The sequence below is a fragment of the Prinia subflava genome, chromosome 5 (assembly GCF_021018805.1).
Source record: "Prinia subflava isolate CZ2003 ecotype Zambia chromosome 5, Cam_Psub_1.2, whole genome shotgun sequence".
Lineage (NCBI taxonomy): Eukaryota > Metazoa > Chordata > Aves > Passeriformes > Cisticolidae > Prinia > Prinia subflava.
This window is the reverse complement of record NC_086251.1, coordinates 60,979,345-60,992,613: the sequence shown is the minus strand read 5'-3', so window position 1 is coordinate 60,992,613 and position 13,269 is coordinate 60,979,345. Positions and strand designations below refer to the sequence as shown.

Sequence of the window (13,269 nt, the reverse complement as noted above, 5' to 3'; positions counted from 1 at the left end):
AAGTCACAACTGAGCAGAATTTGCTTTAATTGCCCTTCCAACACATCAATTCCATCATTCACTTCCTGCCACCACATTGCTGGGCAGGGCATAGCCTTAAATTCCAATTTTGCACAGCTCAAACAACCCCTTTTCACCTGCCTTGATTCAGGAGCACGAAACTGGGGCAAAACTGAGATAATGCAAGGTAAGAACTCAACTGCTGGCCCAGGCCAGGCACTCCTGGCACTCTGCAGCCATCAGTCCCAAGACACCTATGATGATTTACCCACAAATGAGATCTAAAAGGTTCATAGAATATTCAGAGGCTCAGAAACTTAAATTAAAGCTGGTGTTTTGCTCAAAGTGACAATTCCCAGCTCTCCAAGCCCAAAGCCAAGAAGTTAGGCAAGAAACACAAGTTTATAAAACACTACTAGGTCAAGACGTTTTTCAGTGTAGCAATTTCAGATTCCTGCTTTTTGGTGCTGTAATACTTCCTTAAATTTGATTTCCTTCTTACTACGGTAGCAAATAATTTGCAGCATGTAAGAATAATACCTGCACAAGCTGAAGGCAACTTTGAGGCTACAAATGTGACATCTAAAACTGAAAGTTAATTAAATAACGAAGTGCTCATACATTTACCAAGGACCTGGCCTGAAACACTTCCAGGGATGGGGCACCCCCACTTCTCTGGGCAACCTGGGGCAGTGCCTATCTATATAAATATATATTCAAGAATATCATCAAGGGTGCTGTTAGAGAATTAAAAAAAAAAAATTGTTATCCACTCCTATTATATCAAGCCTAAAATCATGCTCTGGGTATATTTCATCATTTTAGTGAGAGGACAAGGAGATATGAGTTCAAACTGAAAGAACTGGAATTTAGTTTAGATATGTAGAAGGAATTCTTGTCTGTGAGAGTGGTGGTGTTGCAATAAAATAGCCCCAAACTAAAATTCCATTATTTCATGTTTGCTACCTAACATAACACATTTAAACTTTTTTCTTTAAAAAAAAAAAAAGAGCTTAACATTGCACACCTTTCCAGCTCTCCCTCATGTTATTTCAGAACACAGCAGGTGACTGACTTTTAAATAAATGGAACCACTTGTTTGATCCCAGCCTGGTGACTTCCCTTTGTCCAACCACAAACACGTGTGACCTGTCCTGCCCTTCCAAAAGGAACAAGTCCTGCAGAGAAGTTCAGGGTGAAGCCTCAGAAAACTTCAGAGGGACACAAACTCAGAGCCTGAGACTGAGCTGAAAAGAGATTTCATTCATTGAGTAGTAAAAAACATCATTTTGCTGGTTCACCCAGTTGCTTCATTGAATAAATAAATTCCAGGTACAAGTTACATTTGAGTTTCATGGAGAACTAAGCACATTCACAGCAATCTCACTGGCACAGGTGAGATCTTTCTTCCAGAGCAGCTAAACCTGTGAGCCTCAGTGTTTGCTCCAGAGGCAGGAATAGAAGTTCTGCTCTGCTGCCAACATGGAATTGCCTCTGATTTAGCAAGACTGCCTGAAGTATTCCAGCAACAGCCTAAAACTGTTTTTCCCTGAAGCGTTTTCAATCTGTTTACACTATGAATCAAGCAATCAGGAATGAAAGGGGCTCTCAGGGGCTGCTTCCAGTCAAACACAGAAGGAACTCCACAGAAAATGATGAATGTGCTCCAAGTCATCAATGCTGTAAATCATCCCAAAACCAGAATCCCAGGATGGTTTGGGTTGGAAGGGAAATCTGAGATCATCCCATTCCACCCCTGCCATGGCAGGGACACCTTCCACCATCCCAGGCTGCTCCAAGCCCTGTCCAACCTGGCCTTGGACACTTCCAGGGATCCAGGGGCAGCCACAGCTGCTCTGGGCACCCTGTGCCAGGGCCTGCCCACCCTCCCAGCCAGGAATTCCCAATTCCCAGTCTCCCATCCATCCCTGCCCTCTGGCAGTGGGAGCCATTCCCTGTGTCCTGTCCCTCCAGCCCTTGTCCCCAGTCCCTCTCCAGCTCTCCTGGAGCCCCTTCAGGCCCTGCCAGGGGCTCTGAGCTCTCCCTGGAGCCTTCTCCTCTCCAGGTGAACATTCCCAGCTCTCCCAGCCTGGCTTCAGGACCTGACTTTTTCAGGTGGGATTTTCCTGGTTTAGGGTAACAGTTTAATTTCCATATCCACAATTGCTCTTTCCACAGACCTGATCCTGGTGATCCATGCCAAAATCCTAAAGCTCACTTTACAAGCCATGTCAAGCAGGAAGCACTCATCAAAAAAACAAAACAAAACAAAACAAAAACAAAACAAACAAACAAAACAACAACAACAAAAAACACCAAAATACAAACAAACAAAAAAACCCAACCCAAACCAAACAAAAACAAAAACAAACAAAAAAACCACAAACAACCCAAACACCAAACAAACCCTGGACTGTCAAAACATGAAATGGGCTGCAGCTTTAAACTTAGAATTATATTTTTATTGAATTCTTACCCATTAAAACAGTTCACTAAACTTCAGCCTAGTGCTCTGAAGCACTTCCACCGCTTCTATTTGCTGCTGGAACCGCTGAGTTTTCCCCTTATCAGCTCTTTTCCCCCAGGGAGACTTGCATTTTTTTAAAACCACAAAAGAACAACTCCTGTGCCACATGACCAACATGTGAGCACCTCCCAAAAGTGAGTGTGTGCTCAAAGCCCGGGGCTCCTGCACAATGCCACCCTCACACCCCGAGTGTGCCCTCCTGAAAACCCTGCTGTGTTCCCAGCTCCACCAGCACGGACCGGCAGCTGGAACAACGGGTTCCTGGAATATCTTCCAAAATAAAGAAGAGCAGGATTGTCTCAGTGCACACCTCAGTCCTGCCACTAATGAACAAGATGACAGTAAAGGTTATTATGCCCTTGGATGGCTTCAACTCCTCCCTTTGCCACCACTGGGATTATTTTTCTGTGCTGTCCTCCTGAACTCACTTCCTTCTTTTCCTTCTTCCATCTCTTCCAGGCCAACTCCAGGACGCCCTACCCCTTCATCCCCATGGTTCAATTTTCCTTCCATTTTTTTTCTAACCCTGTAGGGTTTCTCCTACCAGAATACCCATGTGATCTTCACAGAAATTCACAATGTTTTAGTTTGGGAGGGATCTTGAAGACCACCCAGTGCCACCCCTGCCATGGCAGGGACACCTTCCACTGTCCCAGGCTGCTCCAAGCTCATCCAGCCTGGCCTTGGGCACTGCCAGGGATCCAGGGGCACCCATAGCTTCTCTGTGCAAAAAATTGAGTTTATTTCACTGTAAATTTCACTGCCTGGGATCCCACTTGCACCTCTGTTCCATTCCGAGTGCTCACTAACCCTGCTGTTTACATTTATTGTCTGTGGAGTTTCTCCTCTCCACCAGCCACGCTCCAGAGCGGCCGCAGCCACTCGCAGCCCACTCAAAACAGATCACATCACACCAGTGACCTTTTCTCTGGCCAACACTCAAACCCCTCCTTCACCCTCACTGTTTTCAGCCTTATACATATCTCTGAGACAACTGCTCGTGCTTCTTATTTCAATTTCTTGCTCTTTTGCAGCTTTTTTGGGTTTTTTTCCATCTAGGCCTTCTGCTCACTAACTGGCACAGTGTCAGCTCTTACACATCCTTGTGCTCCTCCAAGAGCTCTGGACAAGGTCTCTGCTTTCAGTGTTGTTTTTCCCTAAAAGAGTATCACACAAAAAATTCACCTATCATCTCTGATAACAGAGATCCAACTCTGTCACCTCCAAATTAAATGTCATCCTGTTCCTTTGATCTCAACACTGTCCACCCCATGGTCAAGCCTGAATGAAGTCAGAGCAGAATTTCTCATCCTCCTCATCGCATAAACATTTCCTGCTGCCACAGTTACAGCAGAAAACAGCCCACAGCTTGTAATGAAATATTCCCTACATCTCTGCCTTTGTCCTTGTGGACCAAATCCAGCAGGGAAAGAGCTGGACCACATCAAAGGACCAGCACAACTTCCTAAGCCATGTCCACCCTTAGCTACTCTGCTGCAGCTGAACCATCCACTGGAGAATTATTTTGGTCCCATTTAAAGGAGAAAGACAACAGATTAATTTTGATTAAATATGCTTAAATAAAACATAAAAGCTGAGGGCAGGGAAGAAACCTGCCTTCAGAAACACATCCTAAGTGCTGCAACCTAGTGAAAGCATCCCAAAAATCCCAAGCTCTCTCTGCTGAGAGGCCACAAACATACGAACAAAAGTGATTTAATACATGGAACACTGTAAATCTGAAAGTTATTTCATCTAGATGTGTTAGGTCACAGAATCCCAGAGTGGTTTGGGTTGGAAAGAACCTTAAAGCCCATTTCATTCCACATCCCTTTCCATGGGCAGGGACACCTTCCACTATCCCAGGCTGCTCCAAGCCCTGTCCAGCCTGGCCTGGAACACTTCCAGGAAGGAACTGGCCAAAAACTAAGCCACAAGATGTTTTTAAAAGGTTGGTACAGCAAAAACAGATGCAAAAAAGGAGAACCCGGAAAGATTTTGAATAGTGAAAGCAACGTTTCACCTGTACAAAAGTAAACTGTCAAGTGTTTTATTTGGAAAAGGATTACAGACCTGGAGATAAAAAAAAAAAGCCATAAAATACATTCAGGAATTCAACCTTCAATCAAAAGGTCCTTTATATAAAAAAATTGTTATCAGCCAACTTCAAAGATTGTCCAACACACCAAAACCAACATCCTAAGTGTGCTGTAAAATGACTTAAAGCACTGATAAAACCAGACTCAACCAAATGAAAGTCACAAACAATGATAAATTCTTGATTCCATACCCTTAATTTTCATCTTGATTAAGAAGGCAGCTAAAATGCTTTTTTAAAGGAGCCCAATTCCAGCCTGAGCAGAGAGATCTTAATTTGAAGACCCAGTGGTCCACTCCGTATTCACAGGTCTTTCCAGATTAAAGTCAGTAAAATATCTGTTATATCAGTACATCTTCACTCAGGGATGGTTCTGAGGAACAATTTTTTTTTAATATAAAAATAGGCTTTTTACTTAATAGACGTTAACAACTGTTAGTAGAAAAATAATATACATTAAAAAACCAACCAAACAAAAATCCCCCCAACCTTACCAACCCTGTGTCTGGGAGTGGAGTAATTTAAATAAATACAGGCAACTTGACAACGTACCCATGAAAAAAAGCCTGGAAAAAGCAAATACCTGACAGGACAATGTTTGCATGGGACAAACCCACAAGGCAAAAAACAGGAGAGAGTCACCCAGAAGTTCACAGGCCAGGGATTTAACAGACTCACACAGGACTTTGAAAACTCCACTAACAAACTCCAGAGCAAAATGGTTGTAAAGCAGCCTCCTTCAACTGGGAGGGCTCAAAAGGGCTGGATAATTTAAGATTTAAACAGAAGACCCCTGTATAAAGTATGACTTGTCATATCCACAGAAAACAAGAAGCAGTTCTGCTCCAAATGACTGACTGATCTGAAAGCCTACACTAATAATTTTCATCCTCTTGAACCATTTTTTGCTGGTTCTACTAGCACTAATTAAATAAATCCCAGAGGTCACAAGGTAAGGATAAAATTCTCAGTAATTAATCTGCTCAAATTGTAACTCAGGCTGATATTCCTGACGTTACCTACAAATCCTGTAGTGAACTTAAAATGTAGATATTAAAAAAAGAGTATTTCTGCACATGCCAAGCTCTAACCAACATTTCCCTGGCATTGTGATGCCTCAGGAGTTGCCAGCTGAGGAACCAACTGCTCGGCGTGGTGGCTGTGTGATAGCAGCCTGCCCTGGAGGCCAGCAGAGACAGGAAAAAGGGCAAAATAACAAAGAGAAAAAGCTTTTGACCTTTGCTCTGAGCTGAACCATGAGTCAGCAAAAGCAGCCAGCAGTTTCTGTACCCTTCAACAGGCACCTCAGCACATTTTAAGTCGGTTGTACTCATCGTGCCTCACGCTTGTGTGGTCAGAGAGGAGGATTCTCCTGCCTTACTCAGAGCTGGTTTGACATTTCCACGTCAGGGCAGCAGCCACCCTTTGGATCCAGAATTACACACACGCTACCAAATGGAAATAATATGGGAATTATGGCTCCACCAAGGCCTTCAAAGGCACAGGTAAGACTGAATCCTGGGATTTGACCTTGCTGTTTTCTCAGCATGCAGCAGCCAGGAAGAATGGGAGAAAGGCACTCACAGGGAATAGAGGCCAGGAATTGTGCAGTAAGGAAATTAAACCAGAAGGCACCAGAAGACGCTTGAAAGACCAAAAGTTGATCTCAGCCTTGCAAAGGACTGGACTGCTAATAAGAAAAGACTTGAGCACTCCCCTAATCAGCTTTCTGAGGACTAGAAATCATCCCCGTCATTCGTCTGCTCAGGCCCAGGAGTTTATTCCTCCTTGCCTCTGGTGCTAACCTCTGGGAATCTCTCCTTCCCAGCACCAGAAGTCGTCTCTGCACAGCCTATGCTGTCATCTGAAACATCTGCTCCTCGAGCTTAATGAGACTGAATCAGCTTCCAAAATGGACAAGGCACAGTGTCAAGAAATTAAACCTTTAAGCTGCTGACGAGCGCAGTCTCCTTGCTCCCATTACCAGGAGCAATCCTGCCTCACCTGACAGCTCTGCTCTCTCCTTTCCCTCTCCCTGTGGCACAGGGATGGCAGCAGTTTCCTCCTCCCCTGGATGTCCTGCATCTCCTCCTCTCAGGAAGGATGTGGCAGGTGCACTGAGTGCCAGCAGCAAGGGGCTTCAGGGGGGTGACAGGGAGAAGCAGCTCCAGTTTCTGCTCAAGAAGCTGTGCCCAGGCTCCTGCAGCTCAGAACTTGTGCGGATTGAGAGCTCTGCTCGCTGCTGGAGCTCAGTGTCTGTCGGCTGGGGTGATGATTTGAAAGACAAATTGTCACACAAGTGATGCTGTACCACACAGTATTGTCATTTATGGACCTCCCTCCTGTAAAGAGGCTGACAAATAGAGAGGGAATACAACAAAAAGCCCTGATTTTCACCTCTGAAACAGCTCTGCTGTTCTCCTGAGTCTCAAGATGAGAGAGACCTGCCTGCCCCTCTGCCAAGCCCATGCCAGGACATGCCCAGCTCCTCTGCAGCTCACTCTGCTCCACAACATCTCCCTTGTCCTTAAGGGAATGCAGTTGGAAACAAGTGCTCAGGAACAGCAGGTGAGCAGCAGCACAGCTTGTCAGCCTCAGGAAAGCAGAGGTTCACTTGTCCAGCAAGACCCTGGGAGCCCTTCCCACCAGGGGAGAAGTGCAGGGAGCTGGGGTCTTTGCCCCTCTTTCACTTCTGCTCCTCAAGGTTCCCTGTCCTCCAGCAGAGGACACGGAATGCAAGGGGAAGGGTGGCAGAGGGGGTGTATTCCCATCTCATTTTGAAGTTGAGGGAGTGAAACCAATTTCCTTCTGTTGGAAGGGTAGGAATTAAGGGTTATATATGCACAAGATGCCTGTTGCAACTCCTCCAAGAGAAAGGAGGAGAAATCCCACTTCATGCCTCTTCCCAGTGGGCAGGTGATGAGAAAAAGATAAAGGAAAAGATCATCATTTCCCTAGTGGAGAGGACAAGGGTCACAAAGGGGAAGCCAGGGACAACTCCCTCTTCCATCACTCCTCACTGAAGATGAGGGATCAAAGACATGTCTGTGGGGGAGGAGTGAGTGGACAAACAACTGATGTTTCTACTCTGCTCCTTCTGAAGGAAGGGTGTGCAGGGAGGGAACTGGGAGAGTGCTGAAGGCAAATATCCACCCTCACTCAACCCTCTGCTTAGGAACAGCAGAGCATAAGAAGGTTCTCAGCCACCTTCCCTCCCACTTTCTTGCACACATGCCAAGAAAGGAGCAGATGCCCAGACCTCCCTGTTCTGGTGCCAAGTGTGCATGCCCCAGATCACCTCCCTCAGGTCTGTGTGCACGGGGAGCTGAGATGGGGAAAGAAAGATGCTCAGTTCCCTTCGGCTGGAAGTGGTCGATGTGCTCAGCACACCCTGACTGCGGGGTACCGCTCATCCCCGGGGAGGAGGACGGCCCAGTGCCCCCTCTCCCAGGGATGCCCAAGTCTTTTCCCTTGGTGCGATGCCCAGCGCCGCGCCCCTGAGCCTTGGAAAGGGAATTCCCAGTCCCTCCTCGCTCAGCTGCGTGCCGGAGATGGGCACCGCGGGTCCTCTCTCCCTGGATAATTTATCCTGTACCCCTTATAAAGGAACACACCGGCCGGGTCCGTGCGCCGGGGCAGCGAAGGCCACCCGGTGTCCCAGCCGGTGTCCCAGCCGGTGTCCCAGCCGGTGTCCCTCCCGGTGTCCCCGCGGCGGGGTCACCCAGCGCTCCGGGGATGCCCCGCATCCCTCGTCGGGAGCACGGGGCACCCCGGCCACCCCCCGCCTGCCCCCCCGGCCGGCACGGCGGCACTCACGGTTCCAATAGACGGGGTAGCTCTCGGCGCTGGCCACATCCACCTCGTAGAGCCCGCTCCGCACGCACACCGGCTCCACGGCCGCCGGCTCCCCCGCGCCGCCGCCGCCGCCCAGGGCGCGGAAGGCCAGCTCGATGCGCAGCGAGTCGTAGCCGATGAAGGGCTTCCAGGTCTTGCGGTCCTCGCGGTAGAACCAGCGCACCTCCTCGGCGCCCAGCTCCCGCACCACCTCATAGCGGGGCCGGCCGCCGCCCGGCCGCCGCCTCTCGGGCAGCGCGCTGGCCGCCAGCGAGAAGCCGCTGCCGCCGCTGTCGCTGCTGCCCGGCCCCGCGCCCTCGCCCTCGCTGCCCTCGCCGCCCGTGCCCGTCGAGTACCGCAGCGACGCGCCGGACTCGGCCGAGTCGAAGTCGCCGGCGGCGGCCTCGTCGCTGAGGCTGCGCTCCCGCGGCGGCGCCGCCGGCTCGGGGTCGCCCTCGGAGGAGGAGGTGGAGAGCGCGGCGCGGAGCGGCTGCGGGCGGCGGGGCGGGCGGGCGCGGGCAGCCGCCTCCTCCTCCTCCTCCTCCTCCGCCGCTTCCTCCTCCTCGCCGCGGCTCGGCCGCTCGTAGCCGCCGCTGCCGTAGCCGCCGGCTTGGCCGGGCAGGTGGCGAGCGCCCTGCGGCGAGCCGGGCTCGGGGTAATCCATGCCGCAGCGCTCCCTGCCCGGCGGGGCCGCCCGGCCTCGCCCCGCCCCGCGCCCGCCCCGCGCCGCTGCCCCGGCCCGGCCGCGCTGCCGCAGCCGCCGCCGGCTCCGAGCGGGCGGGGGCGGCGCCGCCTCGTCACGCGCGGCGCGACGCGGGCGGGGGCGGAGCGGGGCGGGCGCGGCGCGGGGGGAGCGGGACACGCGGGGGGACAGCGGGAGCGACACCGGGAGCGGGGGACACAGTGTGCGACACAGTGTGGGACACTGAGAGCGGGGGACAGAGTGTGCGACACAGTGTGGGACACTGAGAGCGGGGGACAGAGTATGGGACAGAGTGTGCGACACAGTGTGGGACACTGAGTGTGACACTGAGAGTGACACTGAGAGCGGGGGACAGAGTGTGCAACACAGTGTGTGACACTGAGAGTGACACTGAGAGCGGGGGACAGGGTGTGGGACAGAGTGTGTGACACTGAGTGTGACACTGAGAGTGACACTGAGAGCGGGGGACAGAGTATGGGACTGAGTGTGCGACACAGTGTGGGACACAGTGTGGGACACTGAGTGTGACACTGGGAACGGGGGACAGAGTGTGTAACACTGAGTGTGACACTGAGAGCGGGGGACAGAATGTGGGACACAGTGTGGGACACTGAGAGTGACACCGAGAGCGGGGGATAGAGTGTGGGACACAGTGTGGGACACTGAGAGTGACACCGAGAGCGGGGGACAGAGTGTGCGACACAGTGTGGGACACTGAGAGTGACACCAAGAGCGGGGGACAGAGTGTGCGACACAGTGTGGGACACTGAGAGTGACACTGAGAGTGACACTGAGAGCGGGGGACAGAGTGTGCGACACAGTGTGGGACACTGAGAGTGACACTGAGAGCGGGGGACAGAGTGTGCGACACAGTGTGGGACACAGTGTGGGACACTGAGAGTGACACTGAGAGCGGGGGACAGAGTGTGCGACACAGTGTGGGACACTGAGTGAGTGACACTGAGTGTGACACCGGGAGCGGGGGACAGAGCGTGGGACACAGTGTGGGACACTGAGAGTGGGGGACAGTGTGGGACACAGTGTGTGACACTGAGAGCAGGGTACAGAGTGTGGGACAGAGTATGGGACATAGTGTGTAACACTGACAGTGACACTGAGTGTGTGTGACACTGAGTGTGACACTGAGTGTGACACTGCATGTGTGACACTGAGAGTGTGGGACAGACTGTGGGACACAGTGTGTGACACAGTCTGTGACACTGGGTGTGTGACAGTGGGTGGCACTGAGTGTGGGACATAGTGTGTGACATTGAGTGTGACACTGTGTGTGACATGGACAGTGGATGGCACTGAGAGTGGGACATATTGTGTGACAGAGTGTGGGACATAGTGTGTGACACTGAGTGTGTGACAGAGTGTGACACAGAGCCTCTGACACTCTGTGACATTGAGTGTAACGCTGTGTGACACCATGTGTGACGCTGACATAGCATGTGACACTGAGTGTGATATAGCGTGTGACACTGTGGGACAGAGCATGTGACACAGAATGTGTGACACAGCGTGTGACACTGAGCATGTGAAGTAGTGTGTGACAGTGTATGTGACAGAGACAGCGTGATCCGAAGAGTGTGTGGCACAGACAGCGGGTGACACTGTGTGAGACAGTGTGTAAAACAGTGAGTGTGACAGCGTGTGACACTGAGAGTGTGACACACTCAGTGTGTGGCACTGTGTGACAGTGACAGTGTGTGACAGCACATAACAGCGAGTGTGACAGAGACAGCATGTGACACTGAGTGTGACACACTCAGACACAGTGTGTGACACTGACAATGACACTGACTGTGTGACATAGCATGTAAAACAGTGAGTGTGAGAGTGTGTGACACTGAGTGATGATGACACTGTGACATAGCATGTAGCACAGTGAGTGTGACAGTGTGACACAGAGTGTGACATGCTCAGACACTGTGTGACACTGACACTGTGTGACAGAGTGTGTAACAGTGAGTGTGACTGTGACACTGAGAGTGTGACACACTCAGACACAGCATGTGACACTGTGTGACATCCACAAGCACAATGTGTAACACTCAGTGTAGGACATCTTCAGACACAGGATGTCACACCCTGTGTGTGACACAGTGTGTGACACTGAGTGTGGTGTGCTCAGACACAGTGTAACATGCTCAGTGTAAAACTGTGACACAATCAGACACAGCGTGTAAATCCGTGTGTGACACCCTCAGACACAGCCTGTGTCCCTGTCTGTGTGTGTGACACCCTCAGACACAGCCTGTGTCCCTGTGTGTGTGACACCCCCAGTCAGGGTGAACAGCCCCCAGGTTTGTGTGTGCCACCCTCAGACACAGCCCTGGCTCCATGAATGACCCCAAACCTGTGTGGGTGTCACTCTAAATCCCACCCCGCTGCCCCGTGGCCGTGGTGGTGGCCCGAAGCCCTGTGTGGGTGACACACCCTGACACTGCAGCAGGGTCTGGGGCCAGGGGAGTGTCACAGAGCCTGGGACACACCTGTGGTCTCACGGCAGGCGAGACCCCCGACACACACCCTGCAGCCCGGGGTGTGCCCTGAAACACAGCCCACCCTCAGGGTGTCCATGGCTCCTGACACAACCCTCTGTGACCCACAACGACCCCAGGACACGGGGGTGTCCCCATGAGGGTGACAGATGCTCTCAAAGCACATTTTCTGCCCTTGTGTGTGTGTGTGTGTGTAAGGGACCACATCCGACAGCCCCATGGGGGATTGAGGAGGGGGTGAGACACCCCCAAAACTCATCCTGCTGCCTCGTGGGGGATACCAAACACCCCCAAAACTCATCCTGCTGCCTCGTGGGGGATACCAAACACCCCCAAAATTCATCCTGCTGTCTTGTGGGGGATACCAAACACCCCCAAAACTCATCCTGCTGCCTCGTGGGGGATACCAAACACCCTAAAACTCATCCTGCTGCCTCGTGGGGGATACCAAACACCCCCAAAATTCATCCTGCTGTCTTGTGGGGGATACCAAACACCCCCAAAACTCATCCTGCTGCCTCGTGAGGGATACCAAACACCCCCAAAACTCATCCTGCTGCCTCGTGGGGGATACCAAACACCCCAAAACTCATCCTGCTGCCTCGTGGGGGATACCAAACACCCCCAGCACTCACCCTGATGCCAAGGGGGGTTCCTGGCACCCCAGCACTCCTCCTGCTGTCACTCTGCACAGGAACAGAGGCTCCACCACCTGCAGTCACCCTTTTGTGAGAGAAACCCCACTGCTCCAGTTTCTCTCTGTGCCCCCAAAACTGGAAAAGGTGGGGTTCACCTGTGCTTGTTTGTGTGTGTGAGAGACAGAGAAAGTTGCTTCCACCCCCAATCCACACCTGGTAATCAGCAGGAGGGGGTGTTGAAATGTTTATCTGTGTGATAAAATACCTGGCAGTCCCAAAGGATGAGGGAGGGTTCCCAGGATTTACAGCTGTGTGGGACAACTCCTGTCCCAACACACCCCAGAGCTGACAAGGGGCAGCCATGGATCACCTCCAGGGTGCCAGTCCCCCCCAGCACCCTTTCCCATGGGCTGAGGGTTGGTGTGGGAGGGGGAGACTCCCAGAAACACACCCTGGTTTACTGGGGTGGGGTCACCTGCAGAGACACCCCCCCGCTTTTTGCAACATGCCCGGGAGGGAGGAGGGCAGAGTGATACTGATACTCCCTGCCCATCCTGACTCCTGGATGGGCAGGGAGATGATACCTGCACCTCTGTCCCGTCTGTGTGTGCAGTGTCCCCTGTGTGTGTGCAGTGTCCCCCCTGTGTGTGCAGTGTCCCCTCTGTGTGTGCAGTCCCCTCTGTGTGTGCAGTGTCCCCTGTGTGTGTGCAGTGTCCCCTCTGTGTGTGCAGTGTCCCCTGTGTGTGTGCAGTGTCCCCTGTGTGTGTGCAGTGTCACCCCTGTGTGCAGTGTCCCCTGTGTGTGTGCAATGTCCCCTCTGTGTGTGCAGTGTCCCCTGTGTGTGTGCAGTGTCCCCCCTGTGTGCAGTGTCCCCTGTGTGTGTGCAATGTCCCCTGTGTGTGTGCAGTGTCCCCTCTGTGTGTGCAGTGTCCCCCTGTGTGTGTGCCATGTCCCCCCTGTGT

General features: G+C 52.0%; 1 protein-coding gene across 3 annotated transcripts in view; it reads right to left on the bottom strand.

Moving 5' to 3' along the window:
* Window positions 1-9,206, bottom strand: part of DDHD1 (DDHD domain containing 1) — a 65,677-nt gene extending 56,471 nt beyond the window's left edge. For 2 of the 3 annotated variants that reach the window (XM_063399664.1, XM_063399666.1), the window contains exon 1: window positions 8,442-9,206. In XM_063399664.1, coding sequence (XP_063255734.1) covers window positions 8,442-9,123 — 682 coding nt within the window. In that variant the 5' untranslated portion in view covers window positions 9,124-9,206. The remainder of the gene's footprint in view (window positions 1-8,441) is intronic. The other variant, XM_063399665.1, reaches the window with a different exon arrangement.
* Between the last annotated feature and the right edge of the window lie 4,063 nt (window positions 9,207-13,269).